Source organism: Ovis canadensis, chromosome 3 (assembly GCF_042477335.2).
Source record: "Ovis canadensis isolate MfBH-ARS-UI-01 breed Bighorn chromosome 3, ARS-UI_OviCan_v2, whole genome shotgun sequence".
Classification (NCBI taxonomy): domain Eukaryota; kingdom Metazoa; phylum Chordata; class Mammalia; order Artiodactyla; family Bovidae; genus Ovis; species Ovis canadensis.
In genome coordinates this window covers 85,750,314-85,765,450 of record NC_091247.1, presented here as the reverse complement: position 1 = coordinate 85,765,450, position 15,137 = coordinate 85,750,314, and the positions used below count along the sequence as shown (strand labels likewise).

General features: G+C 33.1%; 1 protein-coding gene across 3 annotated transcripts in view; it reads right to left on the bottom strand.

The window, feature by feature from the left end:
• Positions 1-472: 472 nt before the first annotated feature.
• The window catches only part of HNRNPLL (heterogeneous nuclear ribonucleoprotein L like), a 39,032-nt gene continuing 24,367 nt past the window's right edge, over positions 473-15,137 (bottom strand). For 2 of the 3 annotated variants that reach the window (XM_069583521.1, XM_069583522.1), the window contains exons 7-13: positions 13,709-13,780; positions 9,244-9,461; positions 6,328-6,449; positions 5,646-5,847; positions 4,852-4,909; positions 4,663-4,761; positions 473-2,167 (exon numbers count right to left, since the gene is read on the bottom strand). In XM_069583521.1, coding sequence (XP_069439622.1) covers positions 2,112-2,167; positions 4,663-4,761; positions 4,852-4,909; positions 5,646-5,847; positions 6,328-6,449; positions 9,244-9,461; positions 13,709-13,780 — 827 coding nt within the window. In that variant the 3' untranslated portion in view covers positions 473-2,111. The remainder of the gene's footprint in view (positions 2,168-4,662; positions 4,762-4,851; positions 4,910-5,645; positions 5,848-6,327; positions 6,450-9,243; positions 9,462-13,708; positions 13,781-15,137) is intronic. The other variant, XM_069583523.1, reaches the window with a different exon arrangement.

Sequence of the window (15,137 nt, the reverse complement as noted above, 5' to 3'; positions counted from 1 at the left end):
CCTGCTCTTTCATGTTCTCTTAAAAGTTGAAAGATCACAAAGGCAAGACTGTTGTTAAGGCTCAGGAAAGAGGGTGTGTCACCAAAGCGTACACAGTGGTGAAACCCAACTAAACTGTCAGAATCATTCCTGACAGCAACAGAAGAGGACTGACATACCAGGGCATGAATCAGCAAGGTCCAGCCTACCACCCCACTTACACCTGAAGAGTCTACTTGTTACTTTGGTGGGGAGAAAGCACTAAAAAGAATTCATAGGTAAAGTCAATACTACTTAAAGCACATGTAAATTAAATAAGCCCTGTCAACCATCCACAGGTTTGTCTCCTAAAATCTTAGGCACAAAATAATCTGTAACACTGACATCCATCTTAATTTTCAGAGGGCAAGGGAAGGAGACAACTATTACCCAGACTCACAAGTTACCTTTTAAAATTAAGACATCTCAATTTTACAACAAATGTAGAAAAGTATTTATAGAAGAGGGGAAAAAAAAGCTTCATTTATTGTAAAGTCAGGTAAACTTATGTATACAGCACAGTACCATACATTTACAGAAGTTCATTCACAGGTTACCTTCAACATAACTTACTGGGTTCCATAAGGATCTAAAATACTTCTAGACTGAATTTAAAATTTCTAGATCTAGAGGGCTAAAGGGACATTAGTCCACTGTTGTCAAAATGCAATGAGAAATGTTAATGTATGCTTAGTTTCCATCAAAACTTTCTATTCAACAGCTCTTAAAACTTTTTTAAACCCCTGCATCATTTCTAAAAGGATTAAGGCAAACTGCTTTTTTGTTAAAATTCAAAATAAAGCTTTTTCAAAAGATCTAAATGGAACTTCTATATACAAATTTGTTTAAAACTCTCAGAAGCAAGAGATTGGCTATTGCCAACTATAGATTTCATAGTTACTCAAGATAGATAAAACATATTCTCCCTTCTATTAAGGATGAAAATAAAATGCCTGCATCAGTTTTCTATTATTAAAAAACTATGAACCTGGTAACAGATGTGTTATAGTATAGTCTCTCAATACCATGCTTAGTCCTTACATCTTACTTGCCTATGTAAAAGATACGTTTTGTTTCTTAAAAAAAAAAAAAAAAAAAAAACAGATCCAGTGGGAGAAAGAATGTTTAATAAATGGTATTGAAACAAATAGCTATCTGTTTGGAATAAAAATAAAATTAGATCCTTATACCTTGTACCATGTAGAAAAATACATATATTACTGATGGATTTCAGAGTAAAAAATAAAAATGCAAGTACCCAAAATTCTACATACAAATTTAGGGAGTTCACAGACTCCCTAAAGCCCATCCATGGATCTCAGATTATCTAGAAGAGGAATTGTTAATTATAACTTCTATCAATGCCAAATACTAGATGTGTTTTCAAGATCAAGTCACATGCAACAAATGAAGATGAACACATTAACTCATTGTTGTAACTTTATAAAATTGCCAAACTGGAACTAGAAACAGAGGCATGTCAATACAAATGGACAATGACTTAAGAAAAAAAAAATACACCAATTTAAATAAGTTTGAGTGCATACTGTACAAGTGTATCCATGTCTGTTAGCCTTTCAGAAATATAAAATCAGCTAAATCTGTAGTACTTAAAATTTAACATATGCAATGTTATTCTCAAACTTGATTAAAATACTTAATAAATACATGTTTAATATGAATAACTGCAACATACTTCAACATCTAAACATATAATAGGAATTCTATAATATTAAAATGCAATACTTTCACCTGCATTAATCTCATACACAATGGAAAAATACTTGCAGATAATTAGCATTAAGAATGCAAATATATTTTCACTGTGGAAGAAAAATAAGATTAGAAATCATATATTTGTATAATCTACAAGAAAGCTGTAGATAGTCCACATTATGATATTCTATGTTAAAATGAAAGCAATATTTAAGTTTACAACAAATTTACTCAAGGCAAAATATTTATTACAGAACAAAATCTTAAATCAAAGCAAGGCAACATTAGATTAACCATTTTACTTTCTTTTTTAAATGAAGTGTAGCTTTAAAATTGTAATAAAGGTAAAACATAAATTCTAACATGCTCGTCTCTTCTTATAAATGGGATGATGTAGAAAAGCAAAGCTTCAATGTATAGGGATTGGAACCATCTGTAAAATTAAAAAACAAAGTTAACAGTTTCCTTCATCAAACTTTCATGATAAAATTGAATTAGCAGAGTAAATTATTTCACTTTTTTATAGTATTTGAAGAAGGAAAATTTCTATGTAAGGTAAGGAGAAGATTACTTTCATTCATACCTACTAGCAGGTGAGCTAAATGAAGGCTGGAATATTGTCCATTTTACATTCCTATTGTTCTAAACATCATTTGACACATAGGATGCACTCATAAATGTTTAAGTGAATTAATCATTAATTAATGATTAATTAACAGTATAATCCAGATAAACAGTATCAGGATAAGGCTTATCTAAGTCCATTTGCAAAACTCACGTTGCAGAAAATATCACCAATGGTAATCACTCTATAAAAGTTAATTCAAATATAGTTTGGGAAATGGAATAAGATTGGAATATAAAAGAAATGAGCTGAAAAAGTTCTAAGAGAGTTAAGTATTAAATCTGATCAACAGGGCATATAAATTTTTAAACTGCTAAAGAAAAGAAGGGGTGGTATAATCTACAAAAATACTTTCATTTTATACATTCTTCTTTAACTTTTCAGAACAAGCAGAGATAGTTCTTCATCAACTGATTATACAAAGAAATAATTATGTTATCTTAATGTACCAGAATTTTAGTGTTTAAAAAATTCCTATAAAAGTACATACATCAGCAAGCATTAGCAAGACACTGCAGAAGATTTAAAAAAAAAAAAACTGTACCTGTCTTCAAGGAGTTTACTATTAATATACTATATTTTGAATATATCTCAAATATGCATATAAAGTCTTACTTTTTAATTAATACTTACTAATTATTTACTAAGAAAATTTTCAATCATGAAAAAATATATGGATCAGTATAATGAACACCTACAAAGCTTCATTAACCATCAGCATCTGGCAGGCTTACTTCATCTACCTACTCTCCATATGCTTTTGGGGTGCTGGAATATTTTAAAGCAAATCCTAGATATGTTACTCCATCCATAAATGGATGGATGTAACTACCATCTTCCCCCCACTACCATTCATCATCACTCCTAATAAAATTGGTATTAATTATTATTTACTTAGAAAGATAACATTTCAACACCCTATAGAGCCAGGAGCTCAGTAAATTATGCAGCATAAAGCTTCAAAAGTTATACTTGTGTATTCTTTGCACTGTAAAAAAAGAGGCCATTTACCATCATAAAGAGAGTGACACTTCATTTGAAACAAATTAAAATAATGTGGGATACCATTTTTCATCTATTATACTGGTAAAAATCGAAAGTCTGACAACACTCAGCATTGGTAAGAGTGTTGGGCAGCAGGCATACACCACAGGTAGTAAACTTGTGTAACCTTTTCCAAGGACAATCTAGCAACATTTACCAAAACATAAACCTTTATGCTCTCTATGAGGAAACTGCCCTACAAATATAAAACATGCAACTATTAGGATGTTTATTGTAGTAGTAGAAAAAACACAATTAGAAACAAGCAGTATTCATGACAGGGGAAATGGATAAATCAAACTGTGGTACATCACTACTAAAAACAGCTACTCTGTGGTGGGAAAAAAAAGGGGGGGAGGTATTTTTACACATGCTGATACAGAAACAGTTCCAAGACATATTAAGTGAAAACAGCAAGGCACATAATAGTATGTATAGAAGAAGCATTTTGTGTAAGTTTTAAAAAGGTAGATATACATACTGGAGAGGAAGAATAAAAGGAAAAGACAGAAAGGTTAGGGGTTATAGAAAGCTTTATCTTTCATTTTGTACCAGTATGTACCATTTGAGTTCTTTAACTATATATATTTACTGCTTTCTTCTAAAAAGGTCAACAGGATATATGGAAGTCAGTCTCCCAGCGGGCCCCAATGCTCTGTACCTCCTTGCATTCACAGCCCTGCACAGCCTCCGCCTACACTGTATCACAGTCGGTTGGTGTGACCACCAGATCACAGCGTAAGTGCTATCATGGGACTCCCAGTAATAGGTTACGAAAGGCACTGTGCCTTCTGTTTTGTTGGTCTTTCGCTTTCATCTCTCTCTCACTCATTCAAAAAAGGCAAAAGAGCTACCACGAAATGGCCAATATGGTTTGACTGTCCCTACAAAGAAACACACGAGTGAGCACAGAACTGGATTATCCAGTCCCCAGTCATAAGACTTAAAATGATTGCAGCCTTATGAGACCAGAGCCAGACCCACCCAGCTAAACTGTACACAGATTATCAATTCTCAGAAACAGTAAGATAAATAAAGGCCTGCTGTTTTAAGCTGCTAAATATTGTGATAATCTGTTACATAGCAAAAGGTCACTAATATAAGACTTATGAGGGGTTGTGGAATTTATATGCCTTTATAAAATTTGAACTTCTATATTATACATACTATATTAAAAAAATAAGAAATGATCCCTTTAAATTATCGTCAGTGTTTGGACAGTGACTCCCACTGAATGACTATGACACGATTTTACTTACTCGGGACTCTTATCTGATAGTGGTTTAGTGCTGTGAGGGCTTCTACTGCATCAGTTTTGCACTCCCATTCTAAAAGCCCAGAAAGTGTTTTGGCAGAAGCTAAAACAATACAAAGAAACACAAATCCACTTGTTATTTGCTTATCATCAAATTAACCGGGAAACTTAAAAAAAGGGAACGTGCACTTACGTTTTGCATCAAACACTTTATATTTGATGAATGTAAGAACTTCATGGTCATTACACAACTGTCAAAGAAATGTAAAACTCCATTAAAAAAGGCCAAAATAATATTCCTACCTTTTTTGCCCCCTCCCACAGAAAGTAAACTTTATGGTAGCATTTAAACTTTTGAGTATGGCATGAATGAATTAAACCAAATTTTTTAGATTAATAAGCTACATGAGAAAATCAATTAAAATGGTGATATCCTATAAACTATGTATATAATTTTAGTGCTATACAATAAAGCCAAGACTTGTAACTGAAATACATATTCTCACAGCTAACCAGGGTTTAATTGAGTACCTAAGGTGGGGAGTGGTGTTCTGGAAAAATAAATTCTTTTCTGTAGCATTTCCTGCAGTTGGGAGAAAATGCAGGGATATATGAAGTTCTGTTATGGGTGAGATTTAAGGACATGATAAAAGAACTTTATAAATGCAGGACTACGCATACCTCATTCTAATTCCAATTCTCAAAAATATTGAGCCACAAAACAACAGAAGACCAATGAAGGATGGAGGCCATAAAAGTAAAATGGTCAAAGAATGAACTGTATTAAGTACCAAATTGAACCCGAGTCTCCTGCATTGGAGGCAGACGCTTTAACCTCTGAGCCACCAGGGAAACAAGTTAAGAAAAATACCAATAATATCAAAAGCAGAAGATGAACAGTGAGAGACTTTAAAATGATGTTAAAACATCACATATTTTAAAATAAGAAACAGGAACATTTTACACAATTTACATTTCAGTGCCTACCTTTGTGAAGGTCTCTTCTGTGACACACAATGGAACATTATAGTAGTGCAGCACACAGGAGGGTGGTTGGATGATATTCTTAGATGCTTGGCCAGCACTTGTAAAGCGATTATTTTTGCTCATTGCAAAATCCTTGTAGCTACTTGTACCATCCTCCAGCTCAAATATTTGACTTGGAACAACTGAATGTTGTTTAGACACACTAAAGATTAGAAATCAAAGAGGTACAGAACATACCTTTGTTAGATAAAAGCAGCAAGTTGGCAGTCTCAAACTGTTAACATATATGCCTGCATCAATCCTAATAAAAAAGGCATATGCAGCTATTTAAATACAATTTAAATATTTACTATTCGCTATTTTTAACATTTATTTAATATTTAAATTTAGTTTGAGTTATAATCAATCGCTCTTACACGTAGAAAAACCTACTGAATATATTTTCATATTAGAAAACAAATAAAAAATTGCTCATTTTAACATTTTGCTTTGATTATAAAACTGTATAAGTAATACACAAAATCTAAATTATGTGATCTGAAGTGTCTAAAATGACACCATTTTATAGCTGCTAGTTTCAAATGTGCCCTCAGTTACATTAAAATATTCTGAAATGAAAATTAATATCTCCAATAAAAAGGATAAATGTTTTTTAAATTTACCACTTAAGATAAATAATTACCAAACATTAAGTCTTTTTCCAAACAATTTGACATTGTTAAGATGTGTGACAGCTCTTTCTACAGCATACTCATCGCCCATTTCTACCAGTGCTGTACCAGGAATGGTCTTCATAAATTTCACCTGTAAGTACAAAATTCCCAAAAGGTGAACATTTAATTATCTTTAACAGTAGCAGAATTTCTAAAAGACATTATAAGTGGTTGATGTCAAGAAAGAAGAACACCTGGAATCTTAACTTTTTTCTGCTCTTCTATCAGACACTCTTAACTCTTACCAAAATGCAATAGTTTAAAACAGAAGACTGCAATTCTACTGTATATCACCCTGAAGAAGAGCACAAGCTTACCCTGACTCTTATTTATTAACTGTGTGATGTAGGGCAATTCACTTCTCTGAGCCACAGATTTCCTTCTAAAATGGAGATAATGATAACATTTGGCAGAACTCATCAATATTTATTAATCCAATAAATATTTATTAAGTACCTAATATGTTTTAATAATTATGCACTGTACTATGTACTGGGGATTTAATGGCAAACATAATAGACATGGTCTTTTTTTTTTAAGACATGTTCTTCTTAAAGCTTATGTTCAAGTAGGAAGGTCAGAAATGTTCAAGTAAATAATAATTACCAACTATTCAGCATGCTATTTATGGCCTTAGTAACAAACAAGTAACAAACAAGATACTATATGAGAAATAATACAAAATGACCTTGAGATAGCATTTCCAGTAGGAAGGCTCAGGCAAGGTAGGGGCAGTTTAAAAAATAGGAAATACACGTTTTCATGACATCTTTGAGAGAAGCTACATTTATCCTCTTAAATTATTCCAGTTTCAGTATATAATGCTTTAAGGGTTAGATGGGACAAAGTATGACTATCTTTCAGCATAGTGCCTATGCCTTGGAAAGTCCCTAAATATCTATTAAGTATTACTAATGTTAATAACGTATTAAACACAGTTCTAACCTGTTAACCTCAAGGAATAGTGACAGCACTTACACAACAAATTGCAACGTAGCACTTCTATCTATCACTGCAACTGTCAATTTTAATAGGCTATCCTACTATTTTTATACTACACCTGTACTTGGACAAAACTCAGTTGTAGTGGGACTTTTCAGTTTTATTTGAAATCAATTGTCTTCCTGAGGGCAAAATTTCTCTCCCTTGATTTAATCCAATAACATTTCAACAAATGTAACAGTGACCAAATATGTATGTGAAGTATGTAGTTCAATTGGTAAATCTCAAAAAAAAAAGAAGAAACTAACCATAAATAGATCTTTAAAGGACTATGATGGCTTAAAACATATCATTTAAAAGTTTTAAATTTTTTGAGATGTGGAGAGAGACCAGAATTGTTCAAATAACATACAGAAAATTTTGTTTTTATTAGAAAGTGATTTGGATTTCTAAATGAGACAATAGTTCACAATACAAAAAACAATGCTCTAAAAATGTTGATTAAATTGCCTGATTCCAGTTGTCTACAAATGTGAAAAGCACAAACAGAAAAGTAACACTATGTAAAGACGGTTAACATACACATTAAAGCATATCAGTTGTTATAAATTATGCAGTTTCTGGACCTTAACAGAATACCCAGATGATGTATAAGATAAATGTGTATATGAAAAACTCTAAACTACTTTTCTCAATGCTGCTAAATCTGTTCCATGTATTCTTGGCTAGTTATACAAGGAGAAATATTCCTATGTTACCCCCTAAACCAAATATGGACTTTCTTTTTTCTTTTTCTCTTTCACGTGGTCAAATAGGTAGTGGAAACTCTTTTTTTCAGAGATGTTCCAAGTTGCTGTCTCAGATCAAGGAGGCTTTAGAATTAATGAACTAAGAACTCAAGAGTAGCAATTCCATGCCCCTGCCCTCCCACCCACACTTATGACTCACACACTGTACTTTCTTTTATTGCTGTGAAAACAATACTAAAATCACTTAAAACAACAGGAAAAAACATACTACAGTATTGAAATTCAAATTAGCAAATGTATCAAACAAGTGGTAAGAAGACTACCAATCATTTCCCCAGTTAAATTTTCCATGATTCTTTCAAAAATAGTTTAGAACATACTTTGTGACAGGGACTCTTCTAAGTGTGTGTGAGATATCAATAAAACATCACGGATCTGGGGAAAGCACAGAGTTATCTGGTGAAAATAAAGTTCAATGAAGTTTTAAAGATCTTCAAAATATGTGAAATTTAAATGTTTCACTACTTTTTGAGTGTAAAGCCTCCAGACAGAAAGTTTTGGACACAGTCTATCAAAGTGGGTCAGTTTCAAATACTGATTGAGGTAAAAGCATGTTGTCCTACAGAAGATACTAGAACTCTAGCATTTGGGAGGCAGATATATCAATTTAGAACTCTCCTAAAATTCATTCATAGACAGCCAAGTCCTGAGACTTGTTTATGTAGACTAAGCTCCAAGAAAGTAACTGCTCTTTCAAAATTCCACAGTTCAATATGTTAAATACCAGAATATATCTAAAGTAATTTTAAAAGTATAGGCTTTATGCCTATAATATGCTAGTAATTGATTAAACTACTTACCATTTTAGACTTCTATTTATATTAATAATTTACCCTGCTATTCAGCAGAAACTAACACAACATTGTAAAGCAACTATACTTCTATAAAAATAGAAAAATATTTTTAGTACCAACAATCTACTCTGATCACTAACCAACAGAAAACAATTTCTAAATTTCTACCTAATGAATTTTTAACGTATGTGGATCACTACTGAAAGAACCTGCATGTTCTCAAATACGAGAAAACACATATATCTGCAGCCTTTTCAGATTTTCCTATTATATATCCTAGCAAAAGAAGTTAATATACAATGAAACTTTTAAAAATAATTTCTTAAAAAATTAAACTTACCTTTTCAATATTTCCATATAAGCAGAATAGGTTGAAGACTCTTGAACAATTCATTTTTAGTTGATGTAATCCACTAACCATTACAACTGAACCAGAGGGATTTCCTCCATGCATGTAAGAGGAAGAGGCCTGTGGTAATGGATAGGCAACAAGCTCAGGTGTATCTCGAGAGCCCATTCTGTAACGACTCGGTAAAGGTAATAATGGACCATGGGATCCTATTAAAAACAAAAAAAAATAAAACTTTAGCAGACACACTTCACCACATACAAAAACAAACTCTTATTAGCTAGGTTGATGCATATCCAAGGAAAACTCAAAAAATGTATGAATATTCAAATATAACCTGTGGGAATTAACAAAAATCTGTATTTATTTGCACCAGATCCAATATACACTGACCTGCACACACCTGCATACACCAGGATTTAAGTTCTTATTTTTAAAAAGTGATTTTAACAAAAATCAGGCTATGGATGGATGAAAAAGATCAGGTTATGGATGGATGAAAAGGAATCAGTGTAAAACTTTGGGCCACTATATATAAATCATACATCAAACTCAAAAAAACCTGCCAACATCTTTTGGAGGATGGAATAATACAATAAAATCTTCAGTGAAATCTATATACAGATAACACCTTTAGTTCCACTAAGAAGTTGTCCCCTTGAATATATTTTACTATTAATGTACTTTCAGGCTAGAATCGTATTTTCCTGATTATAATTTAGGAAATAAAAAGCCTAGATTTAGTTAATAACCCCCTACAAACACACTCAGAGGTTATCATTATTCAGCAACTTCCATTTTTTGAAACATCAAGAATCCAAAAGAAGATAATACTTGAATATCTGAATCTGCTGTCACAGAAACACACAAAACTATGTCTCTCATTCTGAGAATCTTTACTAAGAATCAACTAGCTAACTCTAGAGTAGCTCTAAGTAACTCAATCTACTCAGTTTTCCCATCCATAAAAGATTAGAAGCAACAGGAAAAACAAAGCTAGAGTGAATGGAATAGATGGGAATGAAGGAGTCCAGAGAAACTGATACTAAAAGTTGGCAGAGGGCACATTTACAGAAGGAAGAAGAGAGGCGTAAGAACTGAGAACAAGCAACTAAGATGGAGCAATGTAACTTAAAAACGTAAACCCACACATCGTAGTGCTCCTGAAGTGAAGTGAAGTGAAGTGTTAGTCACTCGGTCGTGCCCGACTCTTTGCAACCCCATGGACTGCAGCCCACCCTGTCCATGGGATTTTCCAGGCAAGATACTGGAGTGGGTAGCCATTTCCTTCTCCAGGGGATCTTCCCAACCCAGGGATTGATCTCCTGCACTGCAGGCAGATTCTTTACCGACTGGGCTGAGTCAGTCATTATAGAAGCATACTCTGGGGTGCATATAAAGATTTTCCTACTGTGCAAGAAACCAATCCAAAAACCCAAGTCCTTCCCTCATTTTTCAAGAAATAAAGAATATGTAATGCTACTAGCTTTCACTTTTATGTAAGACTAAGGAACACTTGTCATGTAGAGTGAGTTACTAAAAACTACTATATTTTGGTATCATAGCACATTATTATAGCTTATGTGGATTCAACATTCAATATTCTAAATATAGCTGCCATTCATAACAACACAGAAATACTATCACTGAGCACATGTAAATATAGTGTAAATTCCTACAATTTTATGGAGGCATACTTTATCAATATATCATCATCAGTGTTGCCTTAAATTGGTCAAGGTTTTCAACTGCTCTTATTGTCGATAATCTAGTTTATCAAAACAATCAATATAGCTCATGGTGAGTTACTTGTTAAGTAATTATCTGTATTTCAGCCTCTAATTTAGACTATTATATATAACGTGGTGTTAAATATCAATTATTCTTACCCCTACTGCAAAAATGCACATATAGATTATACTCCACCCAGCCCTTCCCCTAATACTACCATTTGCTTGTACAGTAATGACACTATACTATTATGACTAAATTTTTTCACAGACAGTGGGAAAATGTACGTTAGATGGGTAATGGAAACTTCCACTCTGCTGAAGTTGACCAAGGTCCAAAAACTCCAGATCTAACGTCATAGGTAACAAATTCAGTACAAAAGATTATCTAATGTTTGTAATGACACTGAGCCAGCAGGATTAAATTATGCTATATACACTATTTAAATCATTACCTATATCAAGAAGATTAAAAACAAGTCTCTTAAAAGCTTTCTAAATAATTCATGCAAAAAGTATTGCTGCTTCTGTTTTAAAAAAATTCATTTATATGGGAAAATGCTACATAAATGGCATTTTGAACACTTTGAAGGCCTTCCCCATCTTCAGCACTTTAAAATCTGTACATTATTTTTTGCCACTTTTCAAGTACTATCAGTTCATCTCACAGGGCTGGACTTTCAAATAAAGATAAAGAATTCTTAAAGCACAGATTTATACTGCTATAATAAACCAGTGAACAAGTTAAATCTGTTAAATAAACCTTTTCCTTTATTTTTTCACATACTATTATAAAGGAAAAGTCACCTATGGTATGACACCAAAATGCAAATGAACCTGCTTTGCTGAACTGCTGATCTGAAGGGACACAGCTATGATTTGAAGCATTTGTAAAAAAGGCTCAACATCACGAGCACTGACTCCCATCTTTGCTTTTACCCCAGTTTCTTCATGCTACTTCTCTCTTCAGTCAGTCTTGATTCGTCATTATCTCCTATCCCCTCTCCTGCTTACTTCCCTAGGAAAATAGAGCAAACTCTCCTCTGAGACAAATGTTTCAATAAACATAGCTCAGAGCAGGTGCCCCTACACAAACCCACCACAACCATCCTTCTTCAGCAGGACTCTTCAGAACCGGAATGACCCCTGTCTAACAAACGTCATTCCAAAGAGTTTCGCATCTCTCTTTAAGCTTACATCTTAAAATTTATACACACACACTCTTAGGGCATGAAACCAACAGAGAATTTCACAACAGGCTTTCAGAAAATATAAAGTTCTTCTAGAGCATATAACATGCTCTTACTAATGTAATTTTCGTGCATTCTATTAAGTGAAGACAAGCCTGAAAAGTCACACTGAGAAGGTGGTCTGTGTCATCGTTACTGCAGTACTTTGTCCTTCATCTGTATGCTCTCAGGTTTTTTTCTAACTCCCTCTGGCAGAATATTTAACCAATTTTTGGCCTTAAGCTGACTGCCACGACACATTTATATAATCTGCAACTATACTACAAACTTCGATGAGCCATTCTTTTGAAACCCTCCATTATATAATGCACAGTAAATTCCTAATAGGGGTTTCTTTACTGAAGGATCAGAACTACTTGTATGACCATATTAATATTTACTGTTAAAGAAACTAAGAAAAATGATCAAGGAACACACTATAATGACTGTAGTAAGATTTTCACTTTATACTACACTTACTGTTTTGATATAACATATTGTTTCAAAATCTCTTCTGTAATACAGGCTATCATAGAAACTTGAACAATTAGACACATACACATACACGTAATTAATTCCTGGAGTTCAAAAAAAGATACTAGGGATTAAGCTAAAACTCACAGCAAAGAATGGTCATCAAATATGTACACTATTTGAAAACATTTCAAACAACAGGAAACACTGGTGGCTTTTCAATAATAAATCCCAAGAGCACAACATAACAATTTCTGTTTTCTACCACTTCTAATAGTAATGCTAATTGTACTTCAACTTTAAACCACAGAATAGGTGGGGTCAATAACTACTGCTAAAAACTAAAAAAATATTTAAAAACACAGAACTTAGAACCAGTTTAAATTTTTATCAACAATTCTTAACATCTGCTTATAAAGACAACAGCCAGATACCTAACTTTTTCCTGGGGAAGATTATCAATCTAGGTTTCATAATCTTAATTTATCAACATAGCAAACATTAAAACTAAGAAGTTAAAAAAAAAAAAGAACTAAATACAAATTTAACCAAAGGTGAAGTACCAAGTGTAGAACTAAAAGAATTAAGAGATCTAACCAAAATCATGTTTCCTTTTCAACAAATACCCCATTCGCTCTGCCTTTTATTACTCTAAATTCCTCTTTGCTCATCAACTGCTGGAATGGAAGAAAATACACTGAACTATACTTCTTTTTGGTCTTCTAACAGTCTGGAGCTCATAACTAATCAAAACCAAAATAAAACAAAATGTAACAGTGAAAAAGCTTTCAATCCCAAACAAGAGCTCTCATTTATCCCAAAGATTATGTGATATAACAACAGCCTAAGAAAACAAAGGACTTTGGACAACTCCTTTGGAGTATATTAATAAGGGACTGATCCCATAAACCAAGTCAAGGGAGCAGAAAAAAAGAGAGACAAGAATTGTGCCATTCTTCATCAGAAATGCAAAAATTCTAAGAGTTTGTCTATACTACCTTCCTTCTGCCTTGACAAACTTACCATAGCCATCATGTCTAAACGAAGAAGGGTGTTCTCCCAGAATGGCTTGTCTCTGGCGACCCTTTCCTCTATCTGACACAAAAGTAGAAACATGGTTTTAACAATTTTGACTCAAGTACTTAACAGAGTTCTCACATGGGAAACACCCATTCAAAACATCCATTACAATTCATGAGAAATGTGATTCCTGGTTAATGTTAAACATCCATTCATATCCAATTTAAATACAAACACCAGAAGTTTAAGAAAATAATTCTATCTAACAAATGCCACTTAACTTGAAAATATCTTTTTGGCAAACGCCAAATACAATCACACTTTCGAATTTAAGGAAAGAATGGATACTTTTCAGAAAGTGAGGTACACAATGCTAAAGCTTGACACTGTACAGAAGTTTTTTACCAATACATGTCTTTAAAACAAGCTTTAAGTGCAGTACTTTTGAAAGACAGTACCTGATGCATACTATTAGCTTCAACAGCAACACATTTTCAAAGTGGGCTTCTTTCAAGAAGTTCAGCATAAGCCAACAACAACCTGTATTACATGGTTTCACAATCAGTAAACACAGAGTATTTTGTATGTATATACACATATTTACAAACACCTACTGACTTGAGAGCTGGAAATTTTCACATCACTGGCCCATACTGTGTATCATGGATTGGCCATTGTCTATAGACCTTAACACCAGGCAGAACTAGGAACACCCTCAAAGCTTAAATACGCCAAGTTAAAGCTAACCAAGGGGGCTACATTATTGGACGAGAGTACTACAATACTCCTAAAGGATAATTTTTAGGCTAACTACATATTTAGGGGAGGCATGCCAATTTCCTCAAATCTAAGAAAACAATAAAAAAATTATTCTAAGTTTCTAAAATAGTACTTCCTATGTTAGTAAACTTTAAAAATCATTGTGTAATATTTTGAGAAAGTCTGCTGATCAAATTATGGTGTTCAGTAAGATTTTCTTTTTTTTTTTTTTTTAATGAATCTTAAGAGTCTGGTCATTCTTTGAAAATTCAAAGAGAAAGGCTTTCTACATATCCTTAGTCACCTAAACAAATGAGGTTAATGGGAGATGAGAAATAATTTAATTTTCACTTCACGCTACAGAAGTATTGTTTTAATTACCTATTTCAAGTTATCACAGCATTGAAAGGGACCTAGGAGGTCATCTAGTTCAACTTTTATTCAGTGTATAAATTCTCTTTTTATCATCCCTCAGACTATCAACTGGGACCACCTAGCCTCTGCTGACCCAACTCTGGTAACAAGGTACTCATTACTTTCCCTTACATTTTCAGTTAGCCTTAAATCATGAAAAAATTAATTTCTATATTATATAGAAATTTGTCCTCTAAATATATTCTACTCCATTGAGGGCCTCACAGCCTTACTCAATACTTAGTCTTTCTCCAAAAAC